Genomic DNA, 24,869 nt, shown 5'->3' with positions numbered 1-24,869 from the left:
TGCCTATTAAAAGTCTAATAATAAATAATCTGCTATAATGTTTACGGAAGGATGTTAGGTACTTGCGGTTATTTGTTATTGTAAAGCTCATATAAACATATAACTAAAAGGTAAACAATTCGCTTCGGTGTCAACGGCCATGTAGCTAACAACCTCTTGTGCCAAATAGTATGAATTATCAGTACGAATAATTTGATATGCATAGTGATTTGAGGGTTTTGTCCGATTATTTCATAGAGTAATTGCGTGATTTACGTGATTTTAATGAGGAACTTTTTGAACATGTTTTTTGTGATTTTTTTTACGACAAGCATTTTTTTTTACTTAATGAAAAATGTAATGACATTTTTCATTAAGTAGTTAATTTTACTTTTGGATTTAGGTTAATTTTACAATGAGAATCACGGACTATAAATTTAGGAGAGTTCTCTTCTGAATAGGGTAGGTACTTTTGTATTCATATTTTATGAAGACGAACAAATTAATATTATTTCGATATGTCAAATGTTACAATTATGCAGAGAATGCTTTAACTTTCAAAAATATTTAAAAAGATATGAGAGGTTTAAAATTTGCATGAATGGCGAGCGTGGTATATGCGATAAAGTTGGAAACAATTATTATACGTTTTTATGGTCGCAATCTTATAATTTACGACATAAACATGACCTCTTATTACGTCAATAATATGATAGTGATAACGTATCGTTTGTCAATTTGCTTTTAGATACAAAGGCAACATATTGTTGCTAAATTTCTTCGTACTTAAAATAGATTGAAGTTGACAAACGTAATATTTAAAACAATTGATTATTAATATACCTAGTGGAAACAACGGTTAATATTCAATTATAATGTAATTAAAATATTCGCTAGTTGAGGATTAAGGCAAGAAATTTGATTGCACTAAGTAAAGAAATTCTAAGACGAGAGTTTATACAATGATTAATGATTTTTCTAGTACAAAATAATTTATGACTAAGAAATATTTGAGAACTCGGTCTTACAGATTTCTTGAGATATTTGTTTATCGTTATTTCAATAAATAATACAAGACTGTAAGAACATTTTCAAACGCGGGAGATTTTGTTGAATAATAAGTACTTTTTCATTTTGGTTTTTTAAATGAAAGATTGTAACTTGTATTATATAGTTATATAATGGCTCTACAAAATTTAGATTTCTAATTTCTTTATCAAAATGTTAAATATTTAACTACAACATTGTTAATTATCATAAAAATAGACGATGTATTTGTGACATAATGTAAGTTATATAATTTGTTATTCCATTGCGTTTATTTATATATTATTATCTTACGCGTATTTATGGAATAGCTTTATAGTTAAGTATAACTTTATATCTAGTCTAGTTATTATAACAATAAATACTGACCTCTCTCATTAATTCCGGATCAAAAACATATAATACTGGTCGTTTTCTGGAGGCTTTCGCCAATCGAACCAAGCTGCCATATTTTTCCTTCAGTCCATCTAGCAAGCCAAGTCCGACAGCATGATGAAAACATCCTGTAAAAAAAACATTACATTATTTTCAACATAACATTATTTTTACAGTTTTTTTAAATGTAGGTACAGTAGGGAACTCTTATTCGCTTTGAGCTAGGTCTCTTCTAATTATTATTTTTATACACTAAAAAAAATGAGCTATGGTCTATCTTTACATTATTTTACCTTGGGGTTTGGTACGTATTATTTTTCATAGTCCATATCCTATAAACTTTATCAGACATTTACTAAGGGTTGTGTAAAACAATTTCTATGTGGCACATTATCGCACAAAGAAAAGAGGCATCTTGGACATATTTGATGGATGGCTAATGGACCTTTATAGTACACTATCTTTGAAGATTCGGTTAGACAATGTGCGTATAAAATATAATAGACATATTACGGTGGGAAGAAAACGATATAAAATACTTTTAGTATACGCGTACAATACAACTTCAAGTAATTCTAAAAGTTTTATGAAGCTGATTAAGCTTCATAAACTTTTCAGTTGTTTTGATTTTTTTGTAGATATTACAGCAATAATGTTATCCATTTTACGAGTTTTTTAATAACTTTATTAATTATAAAAAAAATGGAATCTCGAAATCCGGGAAAAAACAGACATTAAAATGTATATCGTGTTTAAAAATATATACGGCCATAAAATATTTGTTTATATTCTTGTTTGGCTTGAAACATTTCAAAATTGTAAACAAATATAAATGTCCTGAAATATGACCATATTTCATCATTTAAAATACATTTAGTGAATGTATGGGTACAGAATGGAAGAAATATTATTTATTTATTCAACGCTTTTATAATAAAAAAAAAAATTATAAAAAGGAAAATAAAATAACAATTCTCGCAGCTTTATGTGCATAATGGGGAGGCCTTATCACTTCAGTGTTTTCTACTAGACGACCCTTTAGGCAAAGGATTTATTACACCTTTTTTTTTTTATAGTGGGGAAATCTTCTTAGATACCCCCGGCTCCCGGGGATGGAGCCGTGGTTATGTCGGATTTCTACCGACTAAAACCCCACTCTGTTCCATCGCGCTGCTTTGGACGGAACTGCGGGAACGGTTACGACTCTACCGCGTGTCCCGCCCAGCAGATGCCCGTTTCCAGGCCCACCACTAGATCCCCCCTCGCTGGCGGCTGCTGGAACGAAGGCTTACGCCACCAACGCGCAGACAATGGATTTTTCCCCGCTCCATCATCCGCGTTCCCCCGAACCCCCGACTCCATCACCGTCCGGCCGGAGGGTGCACGTCGGAAGGTCCTCCGATGTGTGAAATACACGTCGGGGGACCCTCCGGCGCACTTTTATAGAGATTACCTCGCAGCCCCCACCTCACCAGAGGTGGCGGCCGTCGGTCCGGCCCCACGGACCGGATTACGAGTTGGCAGACGGCCGTTTTACAGCGGCCGCCGCCCCACACCTCTCTGCAGGAGTCTCCGCGCGTCATCACAATGACGCGTCGGGATCCCGCCCTCCGCTGCACGGCGTGGCTTGCTAAACCAGCGAGCCCGCCGCGCCGCGACCTCTGGCCGCCATCCACCGCCGCATAAAAGCCGGCTCCTCTCTGGACCACAAACAGGACCTCTGCCGTCGGGTCAGTCGAGGCTTTCCAACCCCAACTGCCGTTCAGCGCCACCTTTGCCTAGTGGACACGGGGTCCACCAAACCACGACCTCTGGTCGCCATCCCACGCCGCACACAGCGGCCGCTGGGCCACACCTAGCCCTGGCCGTCGGGCCGGTTGAATCTCCCCGACTCTAAACCAGCCGTTCAGCCCCTCGCTGGTCCAATTTCGCTTCACTCAGAGGGCCATAACTCTGAGCTACTGAGCCCCTCCGCCGCGACAAGGCCTGGACCGTTGGGGGGGGATTTATTACACCTATATTATTATTCATTATATGAATAAGAAAAACTATGTGAGTGTAGTAACTATGCTAGTACATGTTTAAGTTATTAATCAATGATATGACACGTACATAAGTGTATACATATTACATATGTATTATGTATTTACAAACAACCCGTACGTAAAGAATATTGCTTAGTAAGTATGTGTTTATATTCTAGTGAATTGTTGTAGATATTATTTTAAAGCCAATATCTGCGCAAAACGACTAATGAATCATGCATTATTTATGGCCTTGCGCCTACAACGGTAATTAAATTCCACACATTAAGTCTAGACGCTAAAACATATCTGGCAAAATCAATGACGTTATAAAAAGAGGCAAAAAATATTAAGTTTGTGGTGCGTTTAAAAATGTATAACCGGTTATCATACAACTACCTATCACGTTTCTGACTGCAATAATCTGCACTTCGATATCATAATAATCAAAAAATTATCTACACACATAAATTTGCATGACAATCACTGGCGAAATATTTGTACCTATATATTTTTATGATCTATGCAATTACCATATTTTTGGCAAATAAATATTTTAAAGGTATGATACAGTATATTATCATTCCGACAACATGCCTATAACAGGCCCCAAACACGCGGCGCATAAATGATTTCCTGCTCAAACTCGTGTCCTCAATTGATTATATTCGCAAATCTAGTTTTATTTTTACTGCGTTTTTTGTTTGACGTACATTGAGTTTGTATGAAAAGTTCTGCAATTTAGTTCCCTGTCCTGATTTATTTTGGTTATAATAAATACCTTAATCTCGTTGCATATTATTTTTCAGGAATTGTAACAATTTATGACTATAGTCTTGTTTGTTGCTGGTGGAATAGATATCTATTATTTTGAATTTTTGAATAAATATTATCAAAAAGAAATTTTGAATTGAATTTATATTTTTGAAGTTTCGAAATAACATTTTGTCGCACGAGGTTCACGAATGACGAATTTAAAGCAATAAAATCAACTTTGCATTGCAAATTAATTTGTAAATGCGAAATGACACATCATTCGTTTATTCGATTAGCGATTCGTGAATGTAAACAAATGATTATTTGAATATGATGCAAAATGGCTGTATTTACAAAACATAAATTGTGATTACGTGGTACAATTATATAACAATTTATTATTGATATACATATATACATACTTATCAACTGCATGACACAATTAGTTTCATGTAATTCTAGTCCTTACACTTAGTAAACTGTAAACCCTAGCAAAACTAGATTACGTTATCGATTAGTTACGATTTTAAATTCGAGTTTTTACGCATAATATATTTTTTTTGCATCGATTTTTATGAGGACAAGAAGAGCATTTATATTATTATAATATGATCAGGAAAAAGGAATGAAAAAAAAAAGATTATTCCTGGCACCTAGATCTAGCATGCAATTCAAGAAAAACAGGTTTTCATCGGAGCAAACTTAGCCAACTAGTATATATAGTAAGAAACGTTTTATTAATAGCAAATGAGGCACATCCTCTCACCATCTATTGAATAGGCCCTAACGAGGATGTTAGTACTTGTTTATATATTACTAGTATATCTAGTTTTAGTTGACCACTTAAATAACATACCTCTATTTATAAAAATAACTACCTACTCAATAGTTCAATACGTAGTTTAATCGCTGTAACTGTATCGGTTTACTGTGTATTTTTTGTAAATTGTTCTTTTGAACGAAATAATAAAAAGAGTACATATCATCCATTCAAATCCATTTTAAAAATTTCCAATTATCCAGATTGAAAATTTAGTTGGTATTAATAAAATAAATCAATTTTATTCCACCTACAAAGTTTATAAAAGTATTGTTTGTGTGTTATTATTGAACAAATACAAATTACAATAAAACGCAAGTAATTAAATTACATTTTCGATTTAAATCATATCAATACGATGTGCCTGCCACTTGAATCATCGAAATAATTTTCTATTAAAGAGCAGTTTGAATTAATAGTGCTAATCAATTTTCACCAAATAATTGATTATGTTTTAATGTATTACTGGTATAATATAAAATATTGGCGACGAAACATGATTTAGTTATGTGGTTAAGATATTTATGCATGTAGAGCTTATTAACAGTTAATGATGTTCAGAGGCTTGAAAATAATTGTAACTATGCACTGATTCATATTGACATTTTCTATGATAAATTGGATTGTTGATTTTTTTTATTTGTCGATATAGTATGATGATCATGATATGAAAAATGGCGGTGCAAATATTATTACATCAAGCCATTTTTATCATAGTACATAATGTAATATATAAAGTATACGATCATGTTATTCTTGTGTAAATCAATAAAATAAAGGAGAATGGCAAACTCCTATAGGACTCTGGGCCTGATCGTTACACTGATGATTTATGGGTAATTAAATAGATAAAAATATACAGACTCTATGAATATAATAATTATAGATCTTTTCTATGGGATAGCAGAGATATTGGGATATTGATTAAGATCAATTTTGAATATAACGTTACTAAGGCCCTTCTGCCATTAGGTACGATACTTCTAGAATACGATACTCGCGTAGAATACTACTTAGATATTTGCTGGCTACCCGATGCTCGCAAATTATGCGACTAAATTCATCATTATTGTGCCTCGTTTTTGTGGACCGACGTTATAATAATAATAATTCATTTATTTATTGCAACAACAGTTACGTCGTTATGTCGAGCAATCAGCAATTCCAGTGACGAAGAAGCTCTTGCAGTTTTTCTTTTTTATAGAAATAGAAGACGCCAACGTAAGAGTAAGAAGTACTGGATTCATCCATATATTGAAAGAAACATAAATTGTAGAGTTTTTGTAGCCGAACGAGAACTACAACATGATGATTAGATATTTTTATCTTTCTAACGAAAAGATACGCGCGAGAGTCGAGACGCGATGCAAAAGCGACCGACACGGTGAGTAGTGCTATACTAGTCGCGGACGTGTAGGATACCAGTAGCGTAGTGTGCGAGCCTACATAAAAATGTATGTGAGATACTCCGCGGCGACTAGTCTCCGAGACTTGCAGGATACTTAAATCGCCTATGCGTATCGTAATGGGAGAAGGGCCTAAAACTTCACTCAAATGTCAAACAACAAACATAAACAAATCACTCATAACTGACACAATTATGATTAATAATTTGACATTTTATTAATGGCCAGCTACCTAAATAAAAATGTTATAATTATTATTGATTAAGTAAAACATGTTTATATTTTATAGAATGATCTAAATAAATTAAGATATGTGTTAAAAATAAGTTAAGTTTTGCTTCTGATTTATAAAGCATTTGAATTCAATAAAATTAAAAATAAAATATAGATATTCATTCGTATTAATCGATATATTCGACTTTTTTACTCCTGACAACACTGACAATCTCTGCTTGATAAGACCGGTAGTCATAGAAATCTAAATAACAATGCCGGTAGTGAACACATTATCTTTTTTTTCAAAGATTTGTTTTCCCATAGAATCAGGAGTAAATATTTTACCAAGAATTACTAAAAATAATATAATGAATTTTAAATATATTATGATTTCTGTAACAGTTAGGCCCAGTTTCGCCATTCTCCTTTGTAATCATGCAATAACAAATAATAAAATAAAATAGTAATTCAAAAAATTAATTTTACGATGTTGAAGTAGTTGGACTCTACCTACCGACACGAACTATAAAAAAAATTTTAAAAAATTCAACGCGACGTCTTTATTCATAATCGCATTATTATCATCTATTTCATCCTATTAACATTATAATTCTCGCATTATTAAATTTATATTATAATAATTTGATAGCGGGTTTAGTATCTACAATTATAAATAAATTAAAAAAGTAATAAGATATATTTATGTAGGTAAGTAAGTAATATGCATTTGCAATCAGTCCTAGATAATAAGCAGAATTTAAGTCGGTTATTCATATCGCTGTGAACATTAAGGCCAGTATCGTAGCTCCCCCTTAACCTAGCTAATACCCATAAAATATAGACCTTTATAAAACAAAATACAAATATATTACCAATCCTCGGCAACACGTGTTCATGATGCTTCATAACAGGCAGGGCTATAGGCCCAGGGATATCCGAGAAGCGCTTGTTAGCGGCTTGGTTCACAGATGGTGCGACTGCGTTCGCGTTGTGACGTTGTGGAGATGTTGATGTTCTTCGAGGAGAGGAGGTGGAGAGCCGGCGGTGCCTGGACATCCTGGGGGGAAAGACAATCTCAAAAAATCAAAATAGAAACGGTGTTTAGACATTATAAAACTACTTAGTATAAACACAGTCGCTTCCCGCATCTGTATACGTATACGTATCCCTACGAACGCCACGCAACGGATTTCGATGCTAGTTCAGGATACATCGCCCATTTTTGCAAGTGACTACTATCAAGCTGATTTTCCGTTTGTAGCTTTATTTTGATGAGACACCGAATAATTTCGTGTACGAAACTCTCGATTGTGGTAGCTAACAGAGATAATAAGGATAAAATTTTTTGATTTGATGGTTCTCAAATATTTATTACGCAATTTGTAGGACAATATGTCTGTTGAATTATATAAACATTAACTAAGTGAAAACAAAAAAATCAGCTTGTTAGTAATCATTTATGATGACCTCGTTATCGATACACTTTGGAAAGGGGGACTCTTTGAACCAACCATAGATTTTGTAGGACAAATATTTTTTTCGAATAATTTAGGTAATTATCTTGAGATTGAACAAAAAAAAATTCAGTTAAGTAGTAATAAATATTTGAGAACCATCAAATCAAAAATTTTTATCCTTGTTATCTCTGTTAGCTACCACAATCGAGACTTTCGTACACGAAATTATTGGGCGTCTCATCAAAATAAAGCTATAAACGGAAAATTAGCTTGATAGTAGTCACTTGCAAAAATGGGCGATGTATCCTGAACTATGCGGTTTCTTAATAGATGGAGTGACAAGAGGAAGGTTTTGAGTATACAATCCGTAATAAGTTTTAGACAACGTAAATGAAGCCGAGGGCAGGTAGTTAGTTCAGAATAAAACTTATACTCAAAGCGTCGGGACATCATGGAAAAAGTAAAGTCAAAACGTTTCTACCGATTTTGAGTTGTAATTAATTATTTTGAAACGGCAGATTTGGATCGTTTCGGTATTTTTTAGGTTTAATACATATACATAGATATATATCATTATATAAATATGTTGCGGTTTTTTCTACTAACAAGAATCAGCAAGAAACTCGAAAGAAATGATACCCCTTATGGTTTTTGCGTAGTAGAACAGATAATATCTAAAGCTTTTAGTTTTAGAGTAGACTCTAGAACTCTAGACAAAGCAGGAAATAAAAGGTAGGATGAAATTATTCATTTATGAGTTGAGACTCAAGACGAAATTTGAATAGCAATAACGATGTCATTAAAATTTTAATAACAGGAATTTTAATGGCAGATGCAGAACTTTTCATTCATAGTACAATACAAAAGTAATAAACTTTTTTGATCATTAATAAAATGTAGAGAGGATAATTAATTATAATAAATATGGCTTTGAAGTTTCATGTTTTTGTTTTGGTGAGTTTTAGAATTTTAACTAGTTTATTTTATGACGGCGCGGCACTATCAAAATTAAAAATTCTACATGTTTTTACCTTTATGTCAGGGTTCTTCAACTGCTTTTTCTCAAAAATCGTGTATTAAACTTGACTAAGTAATAGCTTTTTTTTCTTATAGACAATCAAATCATAAATAATTTGCCTTATTGTTCATATCATCATCATCATCATCATCGTTTCTCGGGACATTGACGTGAATACATGTAATAAGTTAGCTCCGTATAAATAAAATAAAAAGTGCGTGAATTAGTGGCTGTTTACAGAAACTTTGTCGTTAATTAGATTTGATATATAAAAAGTGATTTAGTTAACATTTTCAATCATTAAAACACAAGAAAAAACTAAAGTAAAACTATCTAAATGTGTGTGAAGTGTCGGTAGTAAAGATTTATAAAATAAAAAAAGTTAAAGTGTCTGAGGGTTAACGAACATTTCAAGTGACATTGTCGGTCAATTAGTTGTTGGAATTTAGAAACTGAACGTATTTTCGAACTTAGATCCTATTAAGCTGCCGTGGTATGGTGGTGCACAATACACTTAACGATTGATTGATACGAGGTAGAACAAGGAAGTTAGTAGTGATAGGAATATTATATATAATTTTTTTTTTTTTTTCTCTTTGCATATTTTTTTGTCATGGCATCTAAAGTTAAAGGGTTTACATGCGCGGGTTGCCCAAACATAATCAAAGGAAAAGAATTTTTATCATGTTCGTATTGTAATGATCGTTACGACTTATTATGTGCTAATGTTTCTCTTAAAAAATTCAATTCAATGTCCGAAGCAAACAAGACTGCATGGAATTGCCAGACATGTCGTAACAAACACATTCAAAGAGGTGATAATACAAATACTCCAATACAAGAAGCTTATATCTAATACACTGGAGATTGCACTATGACCATTGACTTGTCACAAGAAAATATAACCTTGAATGACGTCAGTGTTGTTTTTTGTCTCTTTCTGTGGGTGACCACACTGGTTTGTATATTCAGGATTTTTCGAAATAGAAAAAACTAAAAATCATGGTCTATAAATAATAACGACATATATTTTTAACAGTATTAATTATATTATAATATTACTGGCCATACTTTATAGGTACATACAATTTTAATTGGTATAGAATGATAGTTTTAAATAACTCTTAGCTACAAAGCCTGGATATGAACCGATATATAGCATTAACATCCTTTGTAAATAGAGGAAAGTTGTGTTTTGCATCAGATACTGTTTACCAAATTGTAAGCTACTCAGATCTTCTTTTTAAACGCGTTGCTTCGACGGGTCAATTTCAAGCCAAAATCATCAAAGAAAAACTGTTTATAATAAACGCCTTGCACAAATTTCAGCTAACTTTACAAAGTTTATTTTTCAAAAGGTATTTTTTTCTGTGTCGTAATCCTCAGTAATTTTACCCTTGATGGGCACATATATTTCTTTTTATTTTACTTTTTGGAAAGCTGAAATACGTAAAACAAAAACTATGAGGTAAGTTAAAAAAGTATAAATTTCAATGTAAAAACGAACAATCTTATAACTGCATGTGAGTGCAATACCGATGTCGAGTGTTGTTTCATTACTAGTAAAAATCTTGAAAATGGTGTTCTAAATTTCATCATAATATTGTTATTACAATATATTCTCTTCACTATCCATAAAAACTCGTCATCATGGTTACCTTACTTGTTAATTTTGTTTATTGAAAACTTGTTGAAAAATGATAAAGTATTAGGAAAATAACAAATTTAACATGACTGCTTTCTAAAATGATGCAAAATTTTACAATTTTTGCCATTGAAATGATTCTAAACAGGTAAATGCAGGAGTATTGAGGAATATTGTAAATAACGTAAATATACACTTGCCTGTGAAATTCTATGCCAGAATTTGGTGTCCAAACACTTCTGCAATTTTTCACAATGCAATACACTATTTATATTCGGAAAATATTTATTAAATACGCAACAATATTAACTTAAATATTCGAAGCGACGCAATTTTTTTGACACTTATGCCATATTGTCAAAGTGAGAGTTGCTACAATTTTATTATGGTAACTACCCATAATCAGGGAGTATCGCTTTTTAATAATTGGTCCAGATACTTATTTTATTTAGCATAAATAATAATTGTCTCATCCAACAATGCTTCTGAATGACGTTGTTGGCAATTTATCAACATACTCATGTACAAAAACTAACTTTTTGCACAGAATATTACAGCATACATAGTAGCCTTGGGAAAACTTCGTATTAACAGTGGCAATACCAAGTTAGGTGTGAAAGTGATAAAACACAACAATTTTCTTGTTACACGTCAAATGTTCATACCGAAATCTCCAGTGTATAAGATATAAGCTTGGATATAAGCTTCTTGCTCCAATACGAACAAATTTACAAACACAAAGACACTTGAGCTCGTCCGATGATGACGAATGTCAACACCATAATATTACTCAGCGCAAAAAATCTGCAAAACTATCAAATTTTGCCGATGTTGAGAATAATGACCCTAATTTAATGTCATTTATTAAAAACGAAATTCAATTGGCGGTACATGAGGCCGTGAAATCTGCAATTCAATCATGCATATCAAAAGAATTATACGAAATCAGAGAGCAATTGACAGTTTTGAAAGAATTTAAAAATTCTCTGGGTTTTATGAGCGCAGACTATGATAAAATTAAAGTTGATTTAATAAATCACCAGGAAATCGTTTTAAGCTTGAAAAAAGAGAACTCCTTGCTACAAAACAATCTCAACGATCTGTCTATGCGTATTAATTTGCTTGAACAGCACGCCCGTGAGAACAATGTTGAGTTAAACGGTCTGCCTGAGAATAAATCTGAGAATTTAATATCAGTCATGAAACAGCTATGTGCAGTCATATCATATCCTATTCAAGAATCAGACATCATAACTTGTACACGTGTGAGGAAACTAGACGACACCAACAAAAGACCCAGATCAGTTATTTACAAATTACGTAGTACCCACATCAGAGATGGAATAATTGCTGCTGTATCTAAATTCAATAAATCTTCTCAGAACGACCGAATTAACTCCAGTCACTTAGGTTATGGGGGAGCTTTATCGCCGTTATATATATCAGAACATTTATCACCATTTTACAAATCGCTGCATGCTAAAACTAGAAGTGTTGCAAAAGAAAAAGGTATTCGCTTCGTGTGGGTAAGGAATGGAAGAATTTTTACTCGTAAGGACGAGTTTTCCCAATCTGTTCAGATAAAGAATTTCGAGTGTCTTGCAAAAATTCAATAAAGATAAAAAAAGAAAATCAAACTAGACCGATTATTTTTTTGTGTTAAAATTCAATATTTACTATCAAAATTTTCGGGGTATGAAGACGAAATTGGATCACATAAGACTGATGTCCCTACAAAACCACTACGAAGTAATAATTGGCACTGAAACATGGCTCGATAATTCTATATATGACAAAGAAGTTTTTAATGAAAATTACATATTATATAGAAGAGATCGAGAATCTACAGAATCTTCAAAAATCAAAGGAGGTGGAGTTATTATAGCTGTATCCAAATCTATCCATTCTGTTCGATTTCGAAACTTTGAAAGTCCCCACGAAGATCTTTGGGTATCTCTTAGGTGTAATATTAATGGTATTGTAAAAGATATTTTAATATGCGCGGTTTACGTAGCACCGCCAGTGTGTCCCGTTATTTTGAACTGTGTTTTAGATAATATCAATAATGTAATCCAATCTAATTCTAGTGAAGTTTTGGTAATTGGCGACTTTAACTTAGGTTTCATTGATTGGGAGTTAGAAGATAACTTATTACGTCCTTGTAATTATTCCAATATTTTAGGGACATCACTGATTGACTTTATGTCTCAAAACGATTTTATTCAATTTAACAGTATTAAAAATTTTAAACAACGGACGTTAGACTTAGTTTTTGGACGTTTTTGTAACATTAACGTTTCAAGGGTTACTGTTCCCTTATCAAAATTAGATCCTTACCACCCTGCAATCTGTATAAAAATCGCTTCGATTAAATGTACTTATTTGCGACATAAACCGCATGAAGTTCACAACTTTTTTAAAGCTGATTACAGTGTTATAAACTCTGAACTATCTAAAGTTGAATGGGAACAGGAACTTTTGCCTTATGATGATGTCAATATCATGGTTTCTAAATTTTATAAAATTATCTATGAAATTATTGATGTTCATGTACTTAAACGGATTATTAAAAGCAATAAATACCCAATTTGGTATACAACTGACCTTAAGAAACTAATATCTGAGAAGGAAAAAATTCGTAAGAGGTTAAAAATATATCACAATCCGAGGGACAAACTAGAGGTAGGTATCTTAAACAAAAGGATAAGCGACCTAATTAAGATCCGTTACAAGGAATACATTGAATTCAAGAGTCATCTATTGTACAAAACCCTAAGAAATTTTGGGCGTTCATAAATAACCGAAAAGGTTGTTCATCAAATATTCCATCTGAAATGAAACTAGGCAATGTAACGTCTGATACGGGGCAGGGTATTTGCAAACTATTCGCTTCTCATTTTGAGTCGATTTATTCCAAGAGTGATAGGAATTTTATTTCTGATACTGAGGATAAGTATCCCCAATTCTTCATCCACAATATCGCCTTGAGTCAAGACCATATAGCAAAATTACTCCAATCTCTTGATTCTAGTAAAGGTGCCGGGCCTGACGGTGTACCACCCTTGTTTATAACTAGAACATACACAAATCTGTCACTTCCTCTGAAAATTATATTTCAAAAATCTCTTGATTCTTCTCTCTTTCCTAAACAATGGAAACTTGCTAATGTTATACCTATTCACAAAAAAGGAGATAAAAGTGACACCAAAAATTACCGTCCTATTTCTATATTGAACACGTTTTCTAAAGTATTTGAACGCTTGGTGCTTTCCACTATTATGCCATACTTCTATAATCTAATTAACGATTTTCAACACGGATTTTGTAAAAACCGCTCAACGGTCTCAAACTTGCTGCATTTTACTTTTTACATCTGCAATAATCTCGACAGTGGTAGTGAAGTAGATGCTGTATACACTGACTTTAGTAGTGCTTTCGATAGGGTGGATCATTTCACTCTCTTACATAAATTAAAAAATTATGGATTCCACGGGCGTCTTTTGGATTGGTTTTATTCTTATCTTCACAATAGAATACAAAGAGTTACCGTGGGGGGTTATACGTCCCATGAATTTGTAGCAACTTCTGGTGTCCCTCAGGGCTCGCATCTAGGCCCGGCCCTTTTCTTGATTTTTATTAACGATATTTCAGACTGTGTAAAATATAGTCAATGTGCAATCTTTGCAGATGATTTAAAATTGTATAGGACTGTAAATACTTTGGCAGATGCATTTTTACTTCAACAAGATATAAATGCTGTTCATAAATGGTGTATTGATAATAGGATGGAAATTAATGTTGACAAGTGTTTACATATTAAATTCTCTAGAAAAATTAATAAATTAAATTCAGTTTATAACATTAACATGGAGCCTATAAAGGAAGTATCTGTTGCTCGCGATTTGGGTGTATACTTTGACTCTAAACTTACTTTTTCGCATCACTTTGAGGATATTATTTCAAAAGCATGGCGTATGTTAGGTTTTATCAAAAGAAATACTAAGGATTTTCACACAACTGCGCCTTTGGTAATTTTATTCAATTCTCTCGTTCGCAGTGTGCTAGAATATGCTAGTGCAATATGGAACCCTCACTACCAACGACACATTGCACGAATAGAAAAAGTACAAAAGGCATTCACAAAATTTTTAGCTTTTAAGGATGCTCACATCAACTATAGGGCCCCATATAATGGTAGGTTAGAGCATTTCAAACTTGTTTCTTTGGAAAATCGTCGCCACCTTTTGGATCTTTATACTTTGCATAAAATCGTAAATGGCAATCTAAACACCAATCTTCTAACTTATATTAATTTAACTGTTCCCCGTTCAATCCCACGTTATGCGATAGTTAATACTTTTTCTGCCTCTTCGTCTCGTACAAACTTAAAGAAGTATAGCCCCATGAACAGACTAATGCGTGCTTTCAATAAGATTAATACAAATAATGATGTTGACATTTTTCACGACTCGTTTTGGTCTATTAAGAATAAAATTATTGGAATTATCTGTAAGTGACACTGTTATTGGACTCCTCTAAGTTTTTTTTTTCTTGACAATATTGTTTTTAATTATTCTATTTAATTCTGTCATTTTTTTTTCTGTGTATAATTTAGATTAATACTAAATTCAATCCAATGTTCATGTAATGCTGTATGTACCTATAATTAGTAGCCAATTTAGAATAGGATTTTATGTACGAATACTTATTTATTGTTACAAATTGAGCTATTGTTGGTGCATCTATGATAAATAAATAAATAAATAAATATTGTAATGATTGCAAACGAATTTTCTGGAACTGAATATGTACTTACCTACTTATTGTATTATACCTCTATTCGTTCGTAAATATGTAATAGTAATAGGCAATTCATAAAATTACGATTGAAAAGCTTTATTGAGGCAATAAAAACAAAGAAGCTCCTGACCCATAAATTTTTATGTTTTCCTATAAATTTTTACCGAGCGACCTGATTTCACTGTATGTTTTAATAGTAATATTTGACAAGTTCATTTCCGTTGAAAAGTGCTTTTTAAAAAGCTTTTAAAGTGAAACTTTTATTACATCGCTCGTCTCAAACTTTTTGGTCTGTGTAGCGCATGTCGCGCACGATACGTACGAATACGATAATTTTTAGTTAAATGTCTATAGTGTGAAAAAAAGTTTCACTTTTACCGTGGTTTCATAAAACCACACAACATTTTTTCATATGGAAAAACAAATAATTCATATCTACATAACTATAGATAAGAATGATCTGTTTTTGAAGTGTTTATAGGAAGATAAAGCATTCGATTAATGTTTATTTTAGTCGTAAAAAGTTATCTTGTGATAGCCTCTATCTATTAACGAAGCTGCAACTGAGCACAAACGATGGTATCGTTTATCAGACAAAGTATAATGAACTTTAAGATGATGCATTAAGAAATAAATTTCATTGACTAGTTTGAAATACGCAGCTAACTACGCAGAATGCATTCTAGATACAATTTATCAAACGCTGAGGCAAAGAGCTTGAAGATGTTTATAAAATATCCTATTAAAATGTTTATGTTATAACTTCTAAACTATAAACATCTCTACTATATCTCTAGAATAATACACTGTTTTTTTTAATAATGCCCGAACCAAAATTCAATAAACATCATCTGTAAGACTGTATGAATGAAAGTACCTTGAAATCGCGCACGCCCTGTGTGTATAAGTAAATTTTGACTAATCGTATTTAAGAAGTTAAATATACAAAAATCCAAGATCATAAACAATTAGGTAGGTGTACAAGCTCTTAGTCTATAATATGGAATTCAATACATCGCTCAAGTTCAAGGACAAGAAGGAAAAACAACGGTCTGCAATTACTGAACTGGTTTTATCCGGCGTGCGTATTGCATTTATAACAACGGCCATAACAGGGTTCTATATGACTCATAAGGGAACGAAACAGTTAAATGTACTCATATATACTTTTATAAAATAACAATACTTTTATCTCTGAACTAAAATCGTAAAGTTTTAGAATTTTAGAATTTTTTTGGTTCTGACCCCAAAAAATGCAATATTAAATCTGTATATTGGTAGAAATTAATAAAGTATGGCTTGTTACTTCCATTTTAGAACAATAAGTAGAGTGTGGATTCTCATGACTTTTGGATTATATTATCTAGCTGCCTAATATCATCATCGATGGTGTTTATCAGCCATCTTGTTCCCATAACACAAGCGAAGCATAATATGGGATCAGATAGTGCCGTGTGTGAAAATTATCCTGAAAATATTTATGTATTTATTAACTTAACTTCCAAGTTATTTTTACTTTACGGTTTCAGTTTTAAATTCATGAAACAGTGGTATATTTTCAATGAAAGCAACACTGTACATAAGCTAAGTCAAGGCCTTACAAAATATTATGTGCCTACCTGTATAATCACTACATAGTATAAAACAAAGTCGCTTTCTCCGTCCCTATGTCCCTTTATTAAATCTTGATTTAAGCATATTAAATCTTTAAAACTACGCAACGGATTTTGATGCGGTTTTTTTAATAGATAGTGATTCAGGAGGAAGGTTTTAGTATATAATTTATTAGGTATTAGACAAAGCGGGCGAAGCCGCGGGCGGTAGGTAAGCTAGTAATATTATATAAGTGAGCAAAGTTTGAGTACTTTAAACAAAGACAACATTAATAGGTGTACGTAAGTAAACGGTTAAACTCAGGTATAATTCATTTAAATTTCACCTATATCATTGGACCTACGTAACAGTTGCTATTATTTAATAGATAATTTTGTATACACGGTTAACCTGTTATTTGCAGACGCGAAAGATATCAGACAGTAGTGAAAGTAGACAAGTCTAGCACTGCTTTTTTAACTATCAACTTGATTAACATTATTTTGCGAAAGCGGTTCACATTTCTACATTCGCGATCAAAGGAACTTTAGATTAGATACTAGTGAATGGAATAATCAATAAAGTATTTTTAACAAACTGTAGGTATTAGATATATAAATATTTAACATACCTAATAAGTAAAGAAAATTATTTAGGTTATAATTTATTACATAATTGTTATTTTACTATTCAATTTTATTCCAATAAAAAAAAAAACCTAACTATCTTTCCCACATAATAAATTGTTTCACAAACACACTGCAAAATTTTTTCATTATAATTTTTCGAAGAATACGCGGCCGGCGCTACTGCAAAATGAATTTCATATCCATCCATTTTATGCCAAATGCAGTTAGGAATGTAAAGTCACTCGCACTTAGAGATCAATGACCGTATGATGTTTTTTTTTCTGTTTCGCACGTTTATTTTTCGAGAAAAAGTTTATTCCATTTTGGCGGGAAAGTATAGGTTGTCAAAATATGTCAAACGCTCAAAGATTAAAAAAAAATCGGTCACTATTAGTTTATATTACACCAACATTTTTTATTATCTATGTATACAAATATGGTAATAAAAATATACAGCTACGGCTTGAATTTTAAAAGGTTGTCGCGCTATTTTACGATTCACGACTAGCGAATTAGCGAACGTCAGCGCTCAATTTTAATTCAATGAATTACTTTTAAAAACCTGTCTACCACTATAAAAACTGCAATGTGTCTAAATATCTAAGCTTTTTATTGAAAAGATTTCATGATTATATTGAAATCTTTCCATTATTTAAAACCATTCATTTGATTGAAACAAAATAACTTTGATAAATAAAATTAAAAAAAAAAATAATGAATACTCACATGCATTGTCGTAAAATACTTCCCGTTGCCATGTTTACAATACTATTGATATCAATTTTAACTTAAAACCACTTCACACATAATACTTCGAATAACAAGTCAAAAACCGTTTATTTATTTACTATAGTGTTGTCACTCCGAGAGGTTCACGTGTAGTGCGTGTGAGTGGCGTCCGTTCTGTATACATCGGTAGTGTTGTAGCGGTGTCGATATCGACGGTGCACTTGTCGATATAAAATAAGAAGCCACTTTATTATTCTACTCATTTATAATAATCGATTGAGTAAATACTTTAATTTCACAATGTAGATTATGTAAATGTTATCATTATTAATAGTTAAAGAGGAAACTCCATTCTAAAGAGTATCATAATTTTATTATTAACTAATTATTGTATTTAGCTATTGGTACTTCGTTTTCGTTTATTGTATAACTTTACAAAAGGGGTAAGAAATAACGTGTGTGCCGAAATTTTATCAATCGATATAATCACAGCACAAGCACAACACTAGTATTGAACTTTGGACATTGCCTTTGTTTACGTTTTTTGTTTTAATGAAGCACCAAGGTCCGGAGGAACGTCGTTCATATTCGCAACTGTACTAAGTCAATTTTGATAAAATTTTGATTATTAAAAATCTAAATATGAATTTTCAAGATTCATTTTGTTAAACATTTTAAGTAGATTTAAACGAATTGTTTGTTTACTAATTACTATACCTACTTATTAACTACGATTAGAAGAAAAAGTATAATGTAATATTAACAATTATGTGACTTGATACAATATAAAAAAATATCTAATATTGGCCAATATTTAGCGCTCCGAATTTTTATTTTTCTAATGTTAGGTACCTACATAATTAAATTATGAACGGAAGCAAAGAATTATTAATTGCCTACGTATTCTTTAAGCCGCATAAGAAAAAAATATTGTCGAAATTATGATCCTAATTTGTTTTTGTGCTCTTTGTAAAAAAAATACGTGGTATAATATTCAAACTAGGAAAATATGCGACTGTGTTTCTCTACTATTTAACTTATACCTTTGAGAATATAAATTAATGCTACTTTTCCAACCTCCAGATTTATTACATACCTACGTAGTGTCTAAATCGTAAATAAATCCATTGATTCTTCCCATAACCCAGTTTCCGATAGAACAAGAGAACGAATGCATTGTACATGGCTTAAATCACGTAGGCTCCCCGAATTTTATGGCTTTCTACTTTTAGCCAAAGAGTCGCAGTCATACATTCAACGAAAAGTAAAAAATAGAACAGTACGATGGATGTATGAAATTCAATTTATGTGCGTCAATTAACAAAATTACATTATTTCTTAATTAACTACTATCTGTATAAAAATTATTGTGTGTATGTATTTCATATTTTACAGCATTGATTTGCAAATTAGTGAAAGTATAAAAGAAATTATCAGTTACAAGATAAAGTGTTTTTTTAAGTAACATTCGATATTAATTAATGTACTTCCTCCATCCACCTTCATCATTTATAAAAAAAAAACAACATCACACCATTTTAAATTTAATTCACTGGATCTTATTAAGCTCTTGTACTATAAAATATTGGGTGGAGACTCACACTTGAGTCAACGTGCGCCGGCGCATGTACTAATTGAATCAATCTGCTGACCCTTGAGGTATACGTGTATGCACATGCACGTCATTGATATTGAATTGCAGTATCTATGTATCTAAGATTTTTGCACATTTTTTTAACTGACTTCAAAAAAAAGGAAATCTAACCAACCACCTAAAAACCGACAGAGTATAATATTAGATATAAATATTCAAAATTATGTATTGGAAACCCTGCGTATGTCTAAGAGCATTTCACATCTCGTGATCAAACTTGGGAACAAAACATAGGAGGCCTAAAACTACACGCATCTCACCATGAATTATTTGTTTTAAAAATACTGATATTATTAAATTATATTTAAGTTAAATTTAAAAAATTATCAAATGATTTGCACTAAAAATATAAGCAAACACAGGCAACAACAAATATAAGCATACCTTTCTATCTTCTTTTGTATTGTTTAATCAGCCCAACCGACTGAACTTGACTAAGCCAGTTAAATTGCATCAACGACGAAGAGAAAATTGTCTCTAACAACAAAAACCCCCAGTTAATTTCTTAGCTAATGCATGAAATAAGAACAAAGTTTAGAAATTTCTAATTTATAAACCATTTGAATGCTAAAAAACTAAATATAAAAACTAAAAAACAAATAATCAGCCATTCTTTTCCAAGTCAAAAGTTTTCTCAAATGTAAGCTACATTACAGTAAAATTACGGACATATTATAAGTATACTTACACAAAATAGTGCAAATTCACACTCTTGTTATAACTGCTCTTTCAAAACCTTTTCACCATTAGGTCAACGAGGCGGTCAAATTCTATGTATGTATAATCTTAAAGCGGCTATATCGTTAAACCTCTCACATAACATAACTTACATTGGGCGTATATGGTATAATACGCGAAGGCACGATCTGGCTCTTATCTTCCCAAAATAGCACTCTTGGGCTTAATATATAAGACTACTAGAATTGCCTGGAAGATTCTTACAGATCGAAGGCATAGGTGATAGGTTACTGAAATAGGAAACGATTTTACATTTGAGAATAAACAAATCCCACCAAAAACATTTTCATGTAAAATGTTGCCAAGACGAGCCCATATGACTCGCACTGTGAAAAAGTTATCAGATCTCATGTAGAGCCAAGCTTCTAACACTACACGCCCTAACTCTACAAGGCCTAACTTCACAAACTCTACACCTTAGTCAAAATATGTGGCTTGGCCATTTCGCTACATTCACATCGGCGTAAGGTGAAAAATTAATTAATTCACTGTTCATTACTTTTGTGTTATACAATAGTTCTTGTAGTAACGAACGGCCAAGCCACATATTTTGACTAAGGTGTAGAGTTTGTGAAGTTAGGCCTTGTAGAGTTTGGGCGTGTAGTGTTAGAAGCTTGGTTCTACATGAGATCTGATAACTTTTTCACAGTGCGAGTCATATGGGCTCGTCTTGGCAACATTTTACATGAAAATGTTTAGGAGTACCTATGCATATATATATGTCTAGGGGAACCAAGTTTTAGATTATTAGATTAGACCTCTACCGTCATCAAAATTTAATTTAAAATTACAGGTCTCATACAAACTCCCATTCCCTAGTTTAAGGGGTTGGGGGATGAAAGTTACAAGTTTTATAATTTTTTTGTTGTTTGTGTGCTAATACTAGCTTACATACAAAATTTCAGCTTTCTAGGACATTAGGAAATACCTTAAGAATTTTGATGATCATCAGTGAGTCAGTGACGAAATTAGCGTTTTTTAGATATAAATAAAATCTGAAGTATTAAAGCTAATGTAATTAAAACTTAATATTTTCAATAAGTCCGCTATTGGCAATATATCCCGAAAATTTTGTTGATCTAGCATAATCCAAACCCAAGTTATGAGGGTTCAAAAAAACGTCGAAGCGCTTCGAGAAAAGGTAGGTAGTGCCCGTGCGCTTCACTTGTTCGCTTTGCTCGTCTTGGCGGGGGCACTACCGTGCCCTCAGATATCTTTGATACGACCACCGTTCAAATAACTGAAACTATGATTTTTCAAGTCATTCGTTTCCGAATACGAGATTAAACCGTCTAGAGATGATAGATTAATTATGCCACTACGCAAATTGGGAAAATTTGGACTGTAACAACTAACAACCAAAGGAGTATTCACCTCATGGTATTTATGGTTTAATTTCTGTGTTTTTATCCTCAATGGTAGTAAAACATCTAAAACCAATGCAAGTTAGTATCTAATTATAAATTAACTAAGTTTATGTGCACTCCTGTGCACTGTGTTATTTTAAATTTTCATTAATTTAACCATCTCGACTGCAATCAGTTACTTCTATGATACATTATGACAAACACATTATGACTAAGTTACAATTTATTATGTGATCACATAATTACAATACCTATATAATTGTCTTCAAACTAACGTACAGGTAACATTCGTGCTAATATAACAAAATTACGGCAAGTTTGCGAAATAACTCTTTATAACTTCGATATGTTCAAAAAGGTCCTCAACTGACTTGCCTGTTTATTTAAGATATCAACAAACAACAAGTAAGCAAGAAAATGTAAGCAAATTTTGCTCGTATTTATTTGCAAGGCGAAATAATGTGATGCTGTTATAGCCTCTTGGAGATAACTTTACTTTTGTAGAATACGATGTTATATTAATATATTTATGTAAGGAGAAAACGTTTTCACTTATTTTTATAAAGAATCCATTAGTGATTAGATGATAATATTAATGTATTCGTAAAATTGTAGTTCATTGTTTAATTTAGTAAAATAAGCTTTAATATTTTTTTTCGTCTAATAAAAATGAGACTAGTCTGGAAAATTGAAACTGAATCATAATTATAATGTTACTAGATGTTTTTATAGATCTTATTAATAGAGTGGGTCTTCAAAGCAGAACAAAACGACACGTAAACTACGTCGATGGAATTTGGAAAGCATTTAATAAAGATAAAAGGAATAATGTTTAAATAACATTTTATCAAAGAACGCTTTAGTGGTGTATAGTATAATATTTTGTATAACCACGATATTTTTTACAGAAATTTGAATCATACACGTTTACAAAATTAACTGGATAGGTACAAAAAAGTATATTTCTGCATGCAAAAACGTGAGTAAACTTGTAATCCGTTCCACGAATACTAGGTAAGCGAAACCCCTCGCGATTTATTTTATTTCTATAGACTATATCCCATTTAGATCTAAAACAACCCACCGCTCTATTTAATTGGGAGCTTATTGAGGTTCTCGTGGAATTTATATTACAATCAGTCTGGTTAAATTTGCGATCTTTTGAATCAAAAATTTGTTTTACGCCGGGACATAATAAAACTGTTCCTTCTTTGCGTTTACCGCTGGGAAATTAGGATAGAGTTGAATTTTGTCTATATTCAAATCTGTTTTTTCAAACTTCAATATATTACATTTTGAGATAAAAATACTTAAGACTTATATAACTATATAAATTACAATTATTTTAGATTTCTATAGAAGTCTTTATTCATTTCTCGTTTTCTTTGTGATTTAATCTATGATATATAAAAGAGCTAGATACGTTACCCGCTCTCTATTTTGGCAAGAAAAAACTCAGGTAAGTGCCCGAGTTTCACTTAGTCACGCACCATTCAGCGTCAAGGCTGGACGTTCTTTTTGTATTTTAATCGGCAGTTGTTATTACGAAGTACATGAGTGAGACATGTATTATGTCTCGTGCGTGAGAGTGAAAGAGAGAACAACTGTATTGGTGATAATGCGTTAGTAAGTAGGTATGTATTAATTACGCTGTTTTTTAGTGCAATGATGTTGGCGTATGCCGCGTCTACTAGTATAATAGGTCATTGGATTTAATAATGTTAATACCTATTTTGGTTATAAATTAATTGACCAATATCACTTTAATATTTATGCTCTGTTACAATTAATAAAGTATTTATAAAATTATTTTTTGAAAACAAAAAATTAAATTATTGAATTGAATATAAATAATTAAACAATTTGTTGTCACACAGCGATTTCGTCTGGAGAACCGAATCAGCGAAACTAAATTAAAGACATAGATATTAACAAAATATGTCAATCAAATTATTACCAAAATATTCATAATAATAAAGTTTACTTTGTATATCTTTACTTGATACAAAAATAAGCGGAATGGAACCCGTTACATGACAAAGCTTTCATGATTACATTTTGAGAACATGCTCATAACAAATGTGGTAGTATCATCATGGCTTCTCGGTTGTAGCCTCATGTATAGCGATAAGCGAATATGGAAAATAATCTAAATAGGTATACTGTATAAAATAAAACTCAAAGGTGATTGCCGATTGACTGATGTAGTGATCTATCAACGCACAGCCTAAACCACTGAACGGATCGAGCTGAAATTTGGTATGCAGGTAGATGTTAGGACGTAGGCCTCCGCTAAGAAAGGATTTGATAAATTCTACCCTTAAGGGAATAAAACAGGGGTTGAAATTTTGTATAAAATTTGTCAATTTTAAACCAATCGGGCTACGACTTTGCATCTCTTTGCATGCATAAAGCTAATTGACGTAGGTATCTCCTTAGATAGGATTTTAGGAAAATATTATATTTTATTATATTATTTGTACGCTAACGCTTTTTTATATCAACACAACCTTAAGCAGATACGCATATCTGATTCAAGCATTTTATCGTAACAATTGTAATATAATATAATGTTATGTAAATAATACTACCAAAACCACGTTTATTCTAGAAAGA

General features: G+C 32.0%; 1 protein-coding gene across 1 annotated transcript in view; it reads right to left on the bottom strand.

Moving 5' to 3' along the window:
- The window catches only part of LOC123696480 (probable cytochrome P450 49a1), an 86,783-nt gene that overhangs the window by 13,975 nt on the left and 47,939 nt on the right, over positions 1-24,869 (bottom strand). The window contains exons 2-3 of the mRNA XM_045642659.1: positions 7,496-7,680; positions 1,396-1,529 (exon numbers count right to left, since the gene is read on the bottom strand). Coding sequence (XP_045498615.1) covers positions 1,396-1,529; positions 7,496-7,680 — 319 coding nt within the window. The remainder of the gene's footprint in view (positions 1-1,395; positions 1,530-7,495; positions 7,681-24,869) is intronic.

This window comes from Colias croceus, chromosome 12, assembly GCF_905220415.1.
Source record: "Colias croceus chromosome 12, ilColCroc2.1".
Classification (NCBI taxonomy): domain Eukaryota; kingdom Metazoa; phylum Arthropoda; class Insecta; order Lepidoptera; family Pieridae; genus Colias; species Colias croceus.
This window is presented reverse-complemented; position numbering and strand designations above follow the sequence as displayed.